This window comes from Saimiri boliviensis, chromosome 3 (assembly GCF_048565385.1).
Source record: "Saimiri boliviensis isolate mSaiBol1 chromosome 3, mSaiBol1.pri, whole genome shotgun sequence".
Classification (NCBI taxonomy): Eukaryota; Metazoa; Chordata; class Mammalia; order Primates; family Cebidae; genus Saimiri; species Saimiri boliviensis.
This window is the reverse complement of record NC_133451.1, coordinates 125,892,221-125,910,567: the sequence shown is the minus strand read 5'-3', so window position 1 is coordinate 125,910,567 and position 18,347 is coordinate 125,892,221. Positions and strand designations below refer to the sequence as shown.

At 35.1% G+C, this 18,347-nt stretch overlaps 1 protein-coding gene across 9 annotated transcripts in view; it reads right to left on the bottom strand.

Moving 5' to 3' along the window:
- The window catches only part of MARCHF1 (membrane associated ring-CH-type finger 1), a 906,067-nt gene that overhangs the window by 335,021 nt on the left and 552,699 nt on the right, over positions 1-18,347 (bottom strand). For 7 of the 9 annotated variants that reach the window (XM_074396769.1, XM_074396767.1, XM_074396766.1 and 4 more), the window contains one exon: positions 6,961-7,109. The exons of the other annotated variants lie outside the window; for them this stretch is intronic. In XM_074396769.1, the coding sequence (XP_074252870.1) occupies positions 6,961-7,071 (111 nt within the window). In that variant the 5' untranslated portion in view covers positions 7,072-7,109. The remainder of the gene's footprint in view (positions 1-6,960; positions 7,110-18,347) is intronic. 9 annotated transcript variants of the gene reach the window in all.

Below are 18,347 nucleotides of genomic sequence, written 5' to 3'. Positions count from 1 at the left end.
TTACAGGCAGCCACCACCACGCCCAGCTATTTTTTCGTGTTTTTTTGAAGAGATGGGTTTTAGCATGGTGGCCAGGCTAGGCTCAAACTCCTGGCCTCAAGTGATCCTCCTGCCTTGGCCTCCCAAAATACTGAGATTACAAGTGTGAGCCACCATGCCTGGCTGAGTTTTAGTCTTTCCACTAGTGTTGTGCAAACAACAATATCAACTTCTCATAATGGGTGTATTATCTATAAGTAACCTAAAAATTAGAAGACCTAAATTCTTATGATTTGGAGTGAACTGCCTACCACTCTTAACAGTCCCTCTATTTTTTTTTTTTTAATCTGTTTGGGTAATTAAATCTGCATTTTGTGTATCTGAGTACAATGGGTTGTAGCTATAATGAACTGATGGATATAAAAACTGCTTTGAGAAGTTTTATAAATAAATGTCTGATCATAAATCATTTTTCATTTGAATTTGAATGAATTTGTATATTTTTTTTTTAGGAAGAGAATTCCCATTTTATTCATTTATTTATTTTTTGCAAACAATTTTAGAGGAAGGGTGTTAAACTGATTAAAATTTCACAAGATTGACATTATTGCTTAAAGTGCTTGAATTGGTTACATTTAAAAAAAATTAAGGTACAGATTATTTTAAATTAAAACTACAATATTTTTAGCGACAAAATAATAGGAATGCCACACAAATACAGTAACTATTTTGGTTATACAGAAATGGAAGCCAAAAATAAATTAACGTAATACTGGAAAACAGGAATATAATTAGGCAGAAAAGTAGGAAATAATTTTCTCTGACCCATGCCATTTACATGAGTTCATCACAATAGTGCTGATAAATGCCTTGACCATATAACAGCAAACAAGGGCAAAACATTTAGTGCACAATATTTTAATACACATGAATATACAAAGTTGATCAAAATGCAATGTTGAAAGATAAAATCCATCTGTAATAAAGCTACACTCCAATATCTAAAATAAGCCCTAAGCTCCAGTTAGAACATAGTTCATTATTAGGCATGCCCATGAAATTAAGGGTATCCATGAAAATAAATGCATAGGGACAAGTATTACATACTTGTCCTTGAGAGTTTCTTATCTAGTTTCTACTCTGACTTTTTCTAGAGCAACAAGCATCTCATCCTGGAACATAACACACAGGCTAGAAAGTGTGCTCTGAGCTGACGAATGTATGTTTGAAAGTGGCAAGTCGCCTCTATCAAACACACAGAGTGACACTTTGTTCCTTTTTTCTTCCTAACTGTAGTCTATTTAGAGCCTCAAAAAATCATCATTGATTATAGGAGTGTAATTTTCTCTGGAGTCGCTGCTGACTATCTTAAATGACATTTTTTAATCTTCTTGTTTTGACTTCCATAGATTTTCAACTGTAATCATCATAAAATCTTTCATCTTCTTATTTCTGATTCTTATTTCTGATCTCTTTTGCTCTCATTTTAAATTTAATATTGAAACTCTGATTTGATTCAGTAAATTCCTTAAGGGTAGAGTCAGTATAAGATGTTTTTGTTTTTAACGAGTAAAATTGTGTTACGCTAAATTTAAAAGAGAGGTTTCTCCCCTGGCTGCCATACAAGATGAAATCTCTTCCCTCCCTTAGGTTACCATTGTGAGGATATGTGCTTAATAAGCATAAAATTCCAAACCCCTCAAGGATATTATTTATTATGAAAGATTTTAAGCCCAATAAATGTTTTCTGAATTTAAAATGCAGATAGTATGAATTGCTCTATAGATTTAAAAAGAAAAAAAAACTATTCTCTTCAATAAGGTCAATTATTGAGAATTCTATTCAGAAAACAGGTATAAGATTGGCTATAAGTCTGTCAATGCAGAGCCGAGAATAATCTAATAGATATATATAAAATCTTGGATTGTAAAGGAAAGATCGTATTTGTCTCTATGCCACGATGCAATGAATTATCTCATTTTTAATCTTTGTTAGACAAATGTGTACAATCCAAATAATGACTGTGTTCTCCCCCTTAACCTGAGAAAGACATGATCAAGTGGCCCTCTAGATTCAAACTGATTGAACTGTGGGAATCCCAGGTTCACAAATTATTACCTAAGTCACTTTGGACAGGTTTTTAAATTTCTCTATACCTCAGTTTCTTTATCTATAAAATGGGGGTAATTATCACACTTGCCACACTGGATTGCAGTAAGTATTCAAAATGAGTATATTTGTAAAACACTTGGAAAAGTTCTTGGAACATAATAATCAGACCATCATTATTATCATCATCTTTAGATGGGATACAATTTGTACTGGAAAGCCTCAACTGCTCTGGATGGCAGCAAAATGGTAATAATAAAAGCATAGTTACATAAAATGGAAATGTAGGATATGCAGGCTACTTACCAAAGAAGGAATGCATTTGTGATAGAGGCTGCCTAAACGCTTTCAATTTCCTGATTCAGGTTATACAGGAAGATTGTATTTTTCATCATTCCTACAGATCCATTAGTCTATGTCACTGGTTTCCAGCCATAGATATCAGGGTAGAAGTGATTCATAACACTTCCAAACCTAAACCATATATCTCTATGATTACCCACTCCTACTCTTTCTCTTCTCTGATAAACTCAAAAGCCATATTTATAATATAATAGCAGCATGTGAACTCTCCATTTTTTTTTGTTGTGGTTGGAGTGTCAAATTATCTGTATCAGACTGACTGGTGAGCAAAAGCAAACCTTTATCATGTTAAGTCTGAAATGTCTGAGTTTATTTATTAAAGCTCCTAGCCTTGACTTTCTATACTGTTTACCAGTGAAGAGATCCATTACCTCTTGGCCCTAAACCCGTTCTTCTATGTTCTACCTCAAGATCCTGAAGCTGGGAGCTTTCACATCAGATTTCTTCTTTGCCATTAACCTTTTGGTTAGGTTCTGCCAATGGTAGTCCTGAAGGCAACTAGGGTTCAGGAGGAGAGAGGAAGGACTCATTTGTGTTTACCCTGCTTGTCAGCGTCATTCCAGGAATGCTTCTTTAGGTCAGCAATTGACACTGTGTCCAGTTCCTAAGTTTATTTTATACTTGCTAAACTATCTTTATTGCACCACCACCACCCCCAATGTATAAAAATAGAGAAGTCATCCCCTTCAGGGATCTGGGTCCCAGTTCTGCAGAATCCCACCTCTGAACCCCTGGGGTACCTGTATCTGCTGAGAAGCATTCCTCCTCAGAGATCTGACACACAGTTTTGAGGGGTCTGTCTACTAGCCTTCTAGGTTCTACAACTCCAGCCTCCTCCCTTTGTTACTCTCCTGTATGAGTGGTTGTTACTTCTTCAGATATTAAACTTGTGAACCATTTTGATATTTTAGCATTCCAATACCAGATTAAACACTTTTGCATATTATATTCTCTTTGTTAAAATCGCTGGTTTGGTTTCTGTTTTCCTGACTGTACTCCAATTTTTATACTATTAAAGCACAGAAATTTGAAGCCAAAGCCTGTGCCACCATAGAAAAAATTTAAAATAGATAGCATTTCATTAATTGTTGGGCAATGGGCAGAAAGGAAACTGATTTCAAAGGTAAAAAGCCATTTAGTTGCATAATGTTTTGTCAAAACTCTTGGCAAAAGTGCTGCTTCAGTTAACTAGAGCGGCACACTGAGTCTGCCGGACAGGCAGTATGCAAAAGAGATTGGGAAACAAAACTTTAATAGGGTTTGTTGACTATTACTGGCTACATTTGGTAGGATATTACAAGAGAAACATGAGCAGCTAGTGTGAAGGCAGAAACATAGAGAAACAGAATACAGAAGTTTCCAGGACTTACTGAGCAAAATGGCTGGCTTCTTCTAAAGCCCAAATGGTAGAACATAACACTGATGAAGGCACTGGACAACAAAGGCCCAGTGAAGCGTTCCATTTGTGTAACAGACTTAAGGCAAACCCTACTAAGATCTCAGGGAACTGTAGTACTAAAATCCCATGATTCCACAAATATAACACTTAAATGTTTAAAACTTAAAATAACTGTAGGACCCATACTCTTCCCCAAACAGGAAAAAATTTAATGTAGCTCTCAATAGGCATTTCAAACTTAGGTAAGTAGAATAATGGAAAAAGAAAAACATCTAAGAAGTCATGTCTAGAGGCTAAAGACAACTGTGGGCAAGGAAGATATCCCAGGGGGTTGGTTAGAGCCTATTCAAAGATCCTCCCTGACCTCTAGATTGGGAGACTTTATAATGTCTGTCCAGCAGGATGGTGCCTGTGATTGACATGTGTAACTGATTCTTTCTTTATCCAAGCATTACAGTTTATTGTGGTTTCCCTTTTCCCATGCTTCTCTTTTATATTAAGTGTATGGGAAGTGGTTTGCAAATGCAGGTAATTAGTTCATAGGTGATTCATCGCCATCATTTGATGAGGACAATGGCTAACCAGAGAGCATGCATTTGTGCCGAAATTAGTGACTGAAAGAATTTTGAGTTGTCACTCATGAAGAGTAATACTCTCTTTTCAGGAGATAATGGAACATGGCATAAATATCTGGTGATCAGTAAGATGAACTGTGGCAGAGATGGGCTAGATGCTCACTAATTCCATCTCCTTCTCCTGGCCACATAGAAAGGCAGTATTTGCCAGCTTCCCTTGCAGTTCAGTTGGGCCTGCATTGGAAGGATGTCCATGCATTCAAGGCTGCTCCATAAGAGCCTATGTTCAATGTTCCACATAGTCTCTTTTATTCCCTCCATGACCATGTGCTTACAAAGGCAATATCAAAGGACGGAAGGAGTCTACATCTTTAAATCATGATTTGGCAGTGAATCTCCAAGGAGAGCTGGCCAACACACATCAGGCCATAACACAGGGAAGAAACCTCGTATTTTCTATGTTAAGAAACTGAGATTTGGGGGGTTCTATGTTAAAGTGTCTATAGGTTATCCTGTAATATAGCATTAGATTTAATTACTGGATTTAATTCCATTGGTAACTTGATATCTTTTTTGTTATATTAAAATTATTTGGATATGAAGAAAATGTCATCAAGAAATTGAGATTATAAGGTATAGTAGAAAGAGCTTTGTTTTGAGAAGTTCCATTCCTTGTAACCCCTTTACTAGATTATTATCTAGTAAATAATAATTACTAGATAAGTGGCACTGGGAAAGTCAATTAATTTCCCTGGGCCACAGTGTACATCTGTAACATGAAACTGTTATTAGGTTTATTATTAGATTATCAAATCATAGGCAGAAAGCCAGGCCAGAAATTTGCTCAAGGTTTGTATGGTTTTTGATCTATGATTCCATGAAATAGGGGTTAAGCTCTAAAGTACAGGAGTAGTAACTTTTTTGTATTTAAAATATTTGGTTATCATATGATACTTGACAAAGAACAGCTGTATGCATAAATATTATGTAACTGCATGTTTTAGTAGTATTAACTCATGTCTTGCAGTTTTATGCTATCCAAATATGACACATCAGTCATTTTAGAGACAAGACAACACAGATGACAATTTCAAAAGGAAACTATTCCCTAAACCTTGGAATATTTAATAGTTTTACACACATCTCTCCACATCTTCAGCCCTCCTCTTACAATCTAAGGATGGTATTTAAGCAAGATCCTCACTTCTCTTTCTATATTTTATCAAGTGAAATTCTATTATTTCAGATGGTTTCTCTTAATATCAACTCACTAAGGTTAATTCAAGGTCATTATTTCTACATAACTGTTAAGGTCTGAATATGTGTGTCTTTCCAAAATCCATGTCAAAATCTTAACCCCCATGGTGGTGGTATAAGGAGTTGGAGCCTTTGGGAGGTGACTAGGTCATAAGAGTGGGGCCCTCATAAATGGTATTAGGGCCATTATAGAAGAAGCCTGAGGAAGCTTATGTGTTCCATCCCTCATGTAGGGACACAGTGAGAAGGCACTATTTATGAATCAGAAGAGCAGGCTCTCACCAGACACCAAAACAGCCAGCACCTCAATCTTGGACTTTCCAGACATTAGAACTGTGAGAAATAAATTCCTGTTGTTCATAAGTTACCAGTTTATGGTATTTTGTAATAGCAGCCCAAACATACTAAGACAGTCAAATAATAAAAATTATAAAATAAAACAAAATATAAAGCAAAAAACCCACAAAAAACTAAATGATTCTTCGTTCATATTTAATTATATGTTCAACTGCTAATAAATCAGGCTAATCAAAACACTTTCATTCTTATAAAAAGCTAAAACAATAATTAAAATATATCTAATATTAATTTAAGACCTGGAGACCAAATGGAATTTTTCTCCTTAAAATTAAAATGAAGCATGTTGCAGCCAAATCTAAACAAGGAACATTTAAAACTCATTTTGCTAATGAGTACTTTGTCCTAATCCCTGGAAAATAGTGGCTAAAGCCAAGCATTTAAACTTAAAGCAGAAAATAAAACATGAAGGAGAACATTCTTGAATTGGTCTCCAAATTATTTTTGCAATTGCATAATTTACAATTTGTGAAAATTATAATATTTAATTCTGTTACTGAGACATTTGTAGAAAAATAGAAAAATACAGAAGATAGGATTCTGATTTTTTAAAAACCATCTTTAGATGACTCTGTACTTACTTTTCCTCCTACTGATTCCACTATACAGTGTAGAACCCAAGAACATGAATTTTAATTTACATAATTTTTAAGGTCACTAACATAATAAAAGGATGATGTCCAAACTAATTAAAAAAAAAAAACAGTTGTTTAATTGGAATTAAACTCTAATATTAAATGTCACTAAGGTATTTATATTAGTTTGCTAACTAACCAAATCTATATGAACATATTATATAACACAAATGCAAATGTTGTTGTAAACAAGGATAACATTTACTTATAAGGTCATCCTCTTCACATTTCTTTAGCATTCTATTTACATACAAGCCAATTTGAGGTAAAATAACTTTCCACTCACCAATGTGGAGGTTTGTGAGGCGTCAGCCAAATCCCCTGAGATCTGGGGTGTTCGCGTGTTGTTTGGAATTCTGTGAGGGTTACGGGCTATCGCTTCACACCAGCCCAGCATTTTCTCCTTCCTCTTATCCCTTTTCAATTTCTGAAATTCTGAAAATAATTTACATTCCCTGAAACAGGTCACTTATTTTAGTTGTGTTTTGGAAAATATATATAATCAAAATTAAATCAACAATAAAACAAAATACTAGCGGGGACTTTTTTTAACCAGGGGTTATAAGGAGGAAAAGAAGAATATGCTGATAATTAATAATATCCTAGAGTCACAGGACGATAGAAAGATTATACATCTCTTCAAAGGGCCTAATATCTTTTATACCTCTCTTTGTGACATTATTGTAGACAATGGGAATTCCTTGTGCCAGGTTCTAAGTGTTATTTTCAGGGATCAACTTTTAACAGTAAGTCCTTACCTCGAGAAATAAGAACAGACCCAGTTCCTGACAATATCTACATATTTCAATGATATCTAAAACTTGGCATAGCTTTTCAGCTAAATGTCCTACAGAAGAATAAATCGAATATAGGCCAATATTTATATATTACTTATTCTGGCAGTGCCATGATTTTCTCTCTCATAAAGTTCTGCCATCTAATTTTTTTTTTTTTCCCCTTGGAAATCGAGTCTTTCTATGTCACCCGGGCTGGAGTGCAAAGGTGTGATCCTGGCTCACTGAAACCTCTGCCTCCCAGGTTCAGGCAATTCTCCTCCCTCAGCCTTCCGAGTAGCTGGGATTACAGGCACATGCCACCATGCCCAGCTAATTTTTTGTAGTTTTAGTAAAGATGAGGTTTCCCCATGTTAGCCAGGATGATCTCGATTTCCTGACCTCGTGATCCGCCTGCCTCTGCCTCCCAAAGTTCTGGGATTATGGGCGTGAGCCACTGCGCCGGTCCGAAAAAAAAATTTTATTGCAAGTATAATAAATTTAGTGTATGACAGCTATCACGAGTATAATCTATTCAAAATTAATAATTTGAAAAATCCTTACTATGTCACGAATAGAAATACTCCACAATTCTTTCTAGATTTCTAGAACAACTTATTTGGGGGAATGTTTTGTCTCTGAAAATGTCGTATCAACAATGACTTTTAACATAATGGAGAAACATTGTTTCCCTTGTAAAGTTTTACAGCCTACTTTTCCACTCCACCACCCTCTGTAATTAGAAATAGTTTATTGCAGGTCTTTAGTTAAATGCATTACACTGTCAATTAAATATCAAAAATAATGTGGAGTAATTATTTTTCACAGCATCCAAAGCAATTAGCAATCTGGTGGTTTATAACATTTAAGAGGTTCAAAACTGCACATTTCATAGCACTAAGAAAAGTAACATAAAGGACAGTTGCACTAACAGATTGAGGAATTATTACTCTAAATGAAAAAATACTCAAGTTAAATACATCGGAACAATGTAAACAGGAAAATAATAAAAAGATCTTTTATAAAAAATGTCTAAGATACTCAACAGAATGGATTTCTTAATAAGACCAGCAATGTAATGTGAGTGACTCATTCAATTGAGGTAGAGAGAAATAAGGGGAACTTGGAAACAATTGTTTGAATGGGCAACAAATGATTAGTGCTTGGCCTTTCAAACACTTTGCTTGAGAGTTATGTAAAACTGTGAATGTATTCAATACGAAATCTGCATATCTAATTAATTTGCACTCTACAGAAAGTGAATATTTTCTCATTCTCATTAACACTATCTTGGTTACTCATCAGCTTTTAACTGCATTTCTTGAAGTGTGCTAAAAGTACATGAAAATAAGGATCTTTATTCAAAGGCAAGAGTGAAATGATACATAATGACCAAAGCAGTTTAATCAAGTATAAAAAAAGGTTCTACTTCTAAATCATTTACCATTTTTTTTTTTCAATTTTAACTCTATAATTACTTATAATCACTATAGTACTTATAATAAATTGCTAAATTCATTCATGAATGAAGAACATAATCATGTGGCCCACGGAATTATGACACCAGCAGTGTCCATTCTGAGATGTGTTTGTAAAGGTAGCCAACTTCTTGTTTTCCATTCAGATTCTTTTTGATGCTGTGGTAGTAGTAGCTTTGTCACTCCTTATTCAGTCAACATTAATCCACAAATATTTATGAAGCCTCTATTATACTGTAGGTACTGAAGTAGGAATAGTAGTCAAGAGAGGATAACTTTCATTTTTTATGTGATTTGGATCCAGTGCAGTGATCTATTCTAGAGAATTTTAAAGTCCGTGAACACTGGGATCTTTCTGATCTCTAATTTTTAGATCTGTACACTTACTTGCCTGCTGCTCCTGATCATGTCTTCCTTGAAGCTTGCCTGAGCAAATCACCTTATTGAACTATTTTGCTGGACTGCTGTCAACAAATCATCATGACAGAAGCTATAAACTTTTGGCTACACCTGCTGAAGTATTATAATAAAATGCCAACTTTATTCTAGTTTTCTATTGCTTACAACTGTCATTATCTTATTTTAGGATTATTACCTGGGCTAAATAATTGAGAAAGTTAAAACACATATGTTTAATATAAATAATATATTAATTATTTATTAAATACTATCATTAAATAATCATTAAATACTATCCATGGACGTTGTATAGACTATTATGAGAGAGCAGAGAAGAAACAAGATACATTGCAATGGACTGGAAAGTTTATAATGTATTTTGAACATATATGAATGTTTATACAGACAGTTAAGTGTGTGAGATGAGACAGAGCAATCTACACAGCTTCACTTCAGCTTTTTATTATATTAATGTAGAATATATGATAACAATAAAAATGTCTGTCATGGTTGCATTTCTATATCTTCACATTCATTTCATGTCTAAGGGGTAAATTTCACTTAATGACTTACTCTAAATAATACACATCTTCTGAGTTGTCAGCTACCTTAGAATCATAGCGTCATCTCTTGGAGAAGTCAGTCTCTAAAGGGGCTGAGCATTTTGGTTCATGCTTGTAATCCCAGCACTTTGGGAGGCTGAGGCAGGCAGATCACTTGATCTCAGGAGTTCGAGACCAGCCTGGCCAACATGGTGAAACCCCGTCTCTACTAAAAATACAGAAAATTAGTCAGGCTTAGTGGTGAGCACCTGTAGTCTCAGCTACTACTCAGGATGCTGGGGCAGGAGAATTACTTGAACCTAGGAGGTGAAGTCGCAGTGAGCTGAGATCTTGCCACTGCACTCTAGCCTGGGCAACAGAGCAAGACTCTGTTTCAATAAATAAATAAATAGCCTCAAAGAAGCAACATGAGCATAGGTGCAAATCAGAAGGGAGAGAGAGAGTGGAAAACAAGGAGAGACCATTGCCTTACCCCTTAAATCTCTCTTGGTAAGGGGGTGTTATAATTGCCCAATGACAATATCTTCTTTTCTGTTATCACAAAGCACTTAAAATTTGGATCACATTTCAAAAATATTTTCTTCTTTGCATCATTGATGCTAAAATATAGATTTTAAAAATAGTTTAGGTGAGTTGAGAGAACTGAAGAATTGAAATGTTGATTGCTGAGCCTCTGTAGACCAGCAATCTTCCTACACAGGTCTGGAGTACTCATCATATTTTTAGGTGTAAGAATGTGCTGTCAGCCAGAAGGGTTGGCAAATTATAAGCATTTATAATTAACCCCAAAGCACTTTGAAATTTAAGTATCATTAGTAATATATCAAAATAGGAAAGTGGTCATTAAGCACTCATGTTAATTGCTATCTAGCCATTGAACCAAGCTAATATGAGATGCAGCAATGAGCAACTCATATAATGATCACAGGAAATTGAGATTTAACTAAGCTTAATTTTTAATATGCTACTTCAAGCAGATACTGAATTTAATAAATAGCAGCATAGTGCATTCTCTGTGAACTACACTGACAACAAATTAAAATTAGGAAAAAATGCAAGGCAATTGGGTGTATCTGATGGAGAATAATTTACTTTCAATTCAGGAAACATCTACTGAACATTTTGTGCCAGACATTGTTGCTTGGAATCTTTGTTACAGAGAGAGAAAAGATCCAGAGCTTACAATTAGGAAGGAAAACAGAGAGAAGTGTAAGCCAATTTTTGTAAGACAGTGTGATAAGTGCTGTGAAAGCAGTACACTGAGCACCATGAAAACTTTGAGAAAAGACATTTAACTTAGCATCGATGCAGGGGAAGGTTGATTTTGGAAGACTTTCCAAAGAGAGTAAAAATTACAAGTAATTTACATGAAAGTTAAAATTGTTACTCTTCTAAAGGCTTCTGTCACTACAAGCTGCGTTGCACAACTCCAGGAGGCGTTATTCACATTGCTATCCACATAAATGTCACTGTACTCCAAGAGATGCTTTTCACATTAAACACCATGAGCATGGTACGCCTAGAGTTGTGCAACCTGGCAGCCCTGCTGGGCTGATTTCTCCAAGTGAACCTTATTATACTCACTTTATTCTACCCCCAGACTAACGTAATTTAATCTTAAAGTTAGAGATTTGTTTGCCATAGGAAAATGCAGGTACCTACCTCTATTTATCTCTCTGTCTCCTCAACTATTCCCTTCCTCAAATTTGCCCATTCCATATCTTATCCAATAAAGTGCAGTTATGACTGAGCTAAATGCTCCCTCTCTTCACCACATGCATAGAACTAAGAAAGTGCTCACCTCCCTCATTCTCAAATTTGAAACTTGAGAATGGTCTTGTCTAAGAAAGTAAAGGGCTTTTAAATGGAAAACTTGAGAGATTTTGTGAATTTGTTTAGTTAATGTGTCATTAAGAAATATAAGTCTCAACTATTAGATAGCCCCTCACCTAAATAATAATAAAGTTCAATTTCCGTTGTGAAATAAACCACTTGAGAAGTGAAAATGTGTGGGTGTGCGCGTGTATATTCCAAGAATTACTCAGTATATATGGAGAAAACGCTAACATGCATGCCTATAATTCACATTTGCTGCTGCTGTGGACCTCTGAGTGGATGTTTTGAAGTGCTTATACAAGAATTGTTCTTAAAGACTTGGGATGCCAGTGACCAGCAAGGATTTCTTGCTTAGGTTGAGTTCTGCAAGAACAGATGACTGTATACGATAAATTTATTGCTATGTAATGGAGATATGTCCTGGGGGTGGGGGTCCTTCTAATTTCTGTGAGTAGGATGTTAGATTTCTCAAATGGAGGGAGAGGTTCATAGTTATATCCCAGGATGTGGAAGAACAACTGATATGGAATCTAATAAGTAATTGTTGACGAAAGAATGAATGAAAAGGTAAAGAGGATTATTCTTTTCTGAGTAATCATAAGATGACTTGTAATGAAGGTTTAAATTTTTTGGTGCTTTTAGCTTAGACTATCTTAAATACATATTTAGTATATAGATATCTTCTAAAAAAATTTTCCCTCTACCGTGCAATTACTTTTTCTTTTCTTTTTCCTGTTTTTTTTTTTTTTTTTTTGAGACAGAGTTTCGCTCTTGTTACCCAGGCTGGAGTGCAATGGCGCAATCTCGGCTCACCGCAACCTCCGCCTCCTGGGTTCAGGCAATTCTCCTGCCTCAGCCTCCTGAGTAGCTGGGATTACAGGCACGCGCCACCATGTCCAGCTAATTTTTGTATTTTTAGTAGAGACAGGGTTTCACTATGTTGACCAGGATGGTCTCAATCTCTTGACCTCATGATCCACCTGCCTCGGCCTCCCAAAGTGCTGGGATTACAGGCTTGAGCCACTGCGCCCGGCCCCGCAATTACTTTTAAAACCGCTAACCTTTCTGTGAAGTCTGATAAGCTACCCTCACCTTGTAAGGTAGCATGATGGTGAATAAAGAAATGATACAATACAAGGAAGGAATACTTCCTACAAGGAAGTAGGGCTGTCATTCTCTCCTCTATTGAGGCAGTACAGAGAGAAAACCTCTTTGGAAAAAGGAGTACTGGTAGCAACATGAGTCATTGTCCTAGAGATCCTCAGGAACAGGAAGGACAGGCTTCCAGGCAGGTAACTTTGGAAAAACTAGAAAAATAGTGACTCCTCCAATCCTAATTATACTAAGAGATGTAAGTGACCCTGAAGAAGAGATTAAATACCCTCATAAATAGTTACACCCAGAGATGGGCAGTTGGTGTTCTTTGGTAAAGACTAAAACCTTCCTTATGGAATTGACTGCATTAGCACAGAACGTAGCACATAGCTTGGGCCAATCTTGTAGACATAAAAATGAAATGCAGAGACTTCCAGCTTAAGCTCTGACATGTAAAGAGTTCGGAAGTCATCAATCCCATTCTTATAAAAAGAGAAATCTACATAAAAACTGAAAATCAATTATTTTTCTTAGACCCCTCAGAGAATTGAAGTTGCAGAACAAACCACCACCCCAAAAATATGGAGACAGGAAAATCATGGTCGATTTCACAATTCTCGGAGAGAAGTTGCTGGAGCCCTAACTAGGTGGAAATTCTTAAGCTGTATCTTCAATATATTATTGGAGACACAGTGGGGATTAGCTTGAAAGTGAGAGCTTGCAGGAGGCTGCATTAGCAGTGGGGACTCCACACTTTCCTGGGTTTTACTGCTGGACAACTTACCTATATTTCATGAGAATACGGAGAAATATACAATAGTGGTACTAGTAGGGGGAGAGGACAAGTAAACGCCAGGAAATGCCCCCCAATAGTCTTATAGAAAAAGACTTATTCTCCAAGGGAAAATATCTTGCAGGGGTTTACTAACCCACCAGAATAAAGGGCATGTCTTCGACTCCAGGCTTTTCTACTCTTTCTGCCCTGTCTATGGTGGGGAGGAAGGCTAAGAAACACTTGTGAAGGTCAGAGCCCTGAAATCCAGGCTCACTAAAAGACTTAGATTGAATCATTAAAATTACAGAATGCTTTCCCTCTACTGTACCTTCCCATGATACCAACAAGACTTCAGGGTAAAACAGTGAATTATAGCTCAAAGAACTTCAGGATGCACACTCTCTTTGAGGAAGAGTACTTTGGGAGGCCAAAGGCAACAGGATAGACAAATACTATGGCACTATGAGAATTCTACAGTATTCATTAAATTCAGCCCAATGACTAGTCAGAATAACACAGAAACTCAGATTACCTCAGTTTCTATTGCCTGTTGTGTTGTGTTTGGCTTTCTACAACAATAACAAATTACAAAGCATTCTAGAAAGCAGGCAAAAACAATCTGAAGAGATATATATATAAAAGCACTAGAACCAAAGTCAAATATGACACTGATAATAAGTTGGAATTTAAACTATCTACCTTAATATGCCAAGGGCTATATTGGAAAAAGGTGACAACGTCAGGAAAATGGGTAATGTTAGCTGAGAGAAGGAAATCTAAGAAGGTATCCACAGATGGCTAGAAACCAGAACATTGCAATGAAAATGAAGAATACCTTTGGGCTCATCAGTAGACTGGAAGTGCCCAAGAAAGGTGTCAATGAGCTTGACGACAGAGAAATTTCAGAACTGAAAAGCAAAGAGAACAAAGAATGAAAAAAAGAAACCGCAGAACATCCTAGAACTGTGGTATAGTTTTTAAATTTGTAACCTATGCATAATTGGAATACTAGAAGAAGAAAAAAAGAGATAATAGAGCAGAAGAAATGTTTCATGATACAAGGTTAATATACCAAGTCAACTGCTTTCCTGTATATCTTTCTTGTATACCTATGTATCATCAATGCACAATTGAAATTTGAAATTAAAAAATACTTTTTAACAGCATCAGACATTGTCTAGATATAAATATAACTACTTTACAGGATTTATATTAAAAACTGTAAAGCTCTGATTTAAAAATCAAAGAAAATCTAAATAATTGCAGAAACATTCTGTGTTCATGGATGGGAAGACTCAATATTGCTAACACACAAATTCTTCTCAACTTGAGCTATAGATTTCATGTAATCTCAATCAAAATCTTAAAATGGTATTTTGTAGATAATGATAAGCATATTCTAAAGTTTACATAGAAAGGCAAAATACCTACACCAGCCAACATAATATCGAAGAAAAACAAAGTTAGACAACTCACACTACCCAGATCCAAAAGTTACTATAATGTTACAGTAATCAAGACAGTGTGGTACTGGAAAAAGAGTAAATATATAAGACAATGAAACATAATATGGATTTTAGAAATAGACTCATGAATAGAATCAACTCATCTTTGACAAAGGACCAAAATCAATTCAAGAGAAAGACTAATCTTTTCAGTAAATGGCTCTGGAACAACTGGACATCCATATGCAAATAATAATAATAATAATAACTCTAGGCACAGATCTTATACTTTTCACAAAAATTAACTAAAAATGAATCATAAACTTAAATATAAATGAAAAACTCTAAACTCCTACAAGGAAACAGAAAAGAAATTTTGGGTGATCTTGGGTTTAGCAATGAGGTGGTAGATACAACACTAAAATTATAATTCATGAAGGGAAAAATGTTGATAAGTTGGAATTTATTAAAATTATAAACTTATGCTCAATAAAAGACTCTTAAGAGAATTAAAAGACACGCCACAGCCTGGGTAAAAATATTTGCAGAACGCATATTGAATAAAGGACTTGTATTCCAAACATATAAAGATTTCTTAAAACTCAATTAGAAAGTGAAGTAACCAATAAAAATAGCAAATGATCTGAAAAGACATTTCAATAAAGATGTACAGATGGATGCCAAGCATATAAAAAGATGCACAATATCATAGATCATTAAAGAATTGCAAATAAACAATAAGATGCCACTACATATCTATTAGAGTGGCTAAAATGCAACAAACTGATAATATCAAATGCTGACATGGATGCCAAGCAACAGGCATTCTTATCCATTGCTTGTGGTAATGCAAAATAGTACAGCCAACTTAGAAGGCAATTTGGTAGTTTACTACTGAAGTTAAACATAATCTTATCATACAATTCAGCAATTGCACTTACAGCTATTTAACCAACTGATTTTTAAAATTTACATCTCACGAAAACACGTACACATATGTTTATAGCAGCTTTGTTCATAATCACCAAAAACTGGAAGTGATAAACATGCCCTTCAATTGGCGAATGAAGGAACAAATTATGATACATTCATACAATGTCATATTACTCAGTAATTAAAGGAAATTAGCTATCAAGCCATTAAAAGACATGGATGACTATTAAATGTATATTGCCATATTTAAAAAGCCAGACTAAACAGGGCTACTTTCTATATAATTCCAATTATATGACATTCTGGAAAAGATAATGCTATAGCAGCAATAAAATGATCAGTGGAGGGCAGTGAAACTATTCTGTATTACACTTTACAGTAAATATATTACACTATGCATTTGTGAAAATCTTATAGAACCTCACAGCACAAAGTGAAAACCTTAATGTATGAAAAATTAAAACACATTGTTTTAGAGTTCAGGGATCCCAGCATGAAAAGCAGGCTGTCAAAAATACAATCTACGTATATTAAAATTATAGAACCACCTCACTGAAGATGGTCAGGGAAAATGTGCTGACCTAAGCTAAGCACCTTTAGAAAGAGGTACAGTTTGAAAGGTTAAAAGAAAAATATATTGTACATAAGCAGTGTGCTCTAGTTCATGATATGGTCCCTACAGAGGTCCCTGCTTTGTCACTTGACAGGTCCTGGAAACAATGATACCCTAGTGGCAACAGATATGCTTAATGCCCCGATTTTGGTTTTTAATACTATTCTCCAGTAGAAGAAACCAGGGCTGCTTCAACAAATGGCTGATTCTGGGGCTAGGGTAGGAAAAATACAAGTTGAGCCTAGAGAAACTTGTAGTGCTAGAAGGTAAGGAAATGCTTAAAATCAAGACAAAACAAGACACAAACCAAACACAATTTTGGGTATATATCAAAGACACTCCATAGCTAAAGAAAATAGCTCCACAACTGGCACAGCTGATATAATTTGAGCAACAAAATAAAGTAGAAACAGATTATGAACCAAGTATAACATAAACATCCACAAGTCTATATTGATGTAATGCATAATAGCATAAAGAAATAAATGGAAGAGACAGACAATCTCTTGTGCAGAATTGTAACTTATCTGCTCAGAAGTGGAGGAGGAACATAACTTCCCACACCATTGTGAACTGTACATAGAAACTTCCTTCCGAAGAGTACAATATGAAAAGACAGAAAAGTAGCTTTACAGTAAAGAAGCCTGACAAATGTGTCTTAGCCAGGTGATCAAAATGATACACTGATTTAAGATGTGTTGGAAATGGTACTTTACCTCTAGGATCTCCCTGTTAAAAAAAAAAAAAAAAACTGCATAACTCCAGTCTAATCATCAGAAAAAAAATTTAGAACAATCTCAATGGAGGAACGTTCTGCAACAAACCTGATCAATAATCCTCAAAACTGTCAAGGACATGAAAAACAAGAAACGTGTAAGAAACTGTTACAACTAAGTGGAGCCCAACGAAACCTGAAAACTAAATGTAATGCAACATGCATAGGATGCTGATTAAAAAAAAAAAAAAAAAAAAAAAAAAAAAGACAATAGTGAAAACGAAGAAAATACACATGAAGTTTGGACTTGAGTTAATTATAATGTATTAATATTGATTCACTAGTTATAATAAATATACTATACCAGAGTAAAATGTTAATAATAGGAGAAATTGGGTGTAGTATATATGGGATCTTCTTGTAACAGGTTGCAATTTTCCAAAACTGTTCAAAAATTTAAAAAATATTATTTAAAAAATGTGTATTATATTTTCATGTCTGTGAGAACTACGTCTTATTTCAATATAGAGTTCTAAGCAATAACCTGTAGAAAAGTTTGTGTGTCCAAATGCTAGCTGATAATTTAATCACACCAACAAATTGTTCCAAATATATGGTTCAGGCATTTATTGTAGGGAGAGGTGACAGAGAAAGTTAGAAACTTTGAGTGGAGTCATATTTTATTTTCTTAAGAAAAGTAATTATGGGAGACTGGAAGAAAAACATATGTCACTGATTTAGGACTAAAAGTGAAACAAATTTGTTCCATTACTCAAAAGTAATCATCTCTGGACTTAAAATAAGCCAGATTCCACTCCCATCTTTCTTTAAACAAAGGACTTTAGTATGAAAATAAAATTCATAGAAATTTAAAGCAATGCCTTAACAATATGTTTTGCTATGTGTAGTAGACATACACACTTTCTCAAAACTCTATTTCACAAAGGCATGAAACTATGAGTGTATAAGAAGGGTAAATAAAAGAAAGCTTGGGCTTCTTGAGTAGCTCTTTATGAACGTACTTACAGGTGTCTCAACAAAATATAGG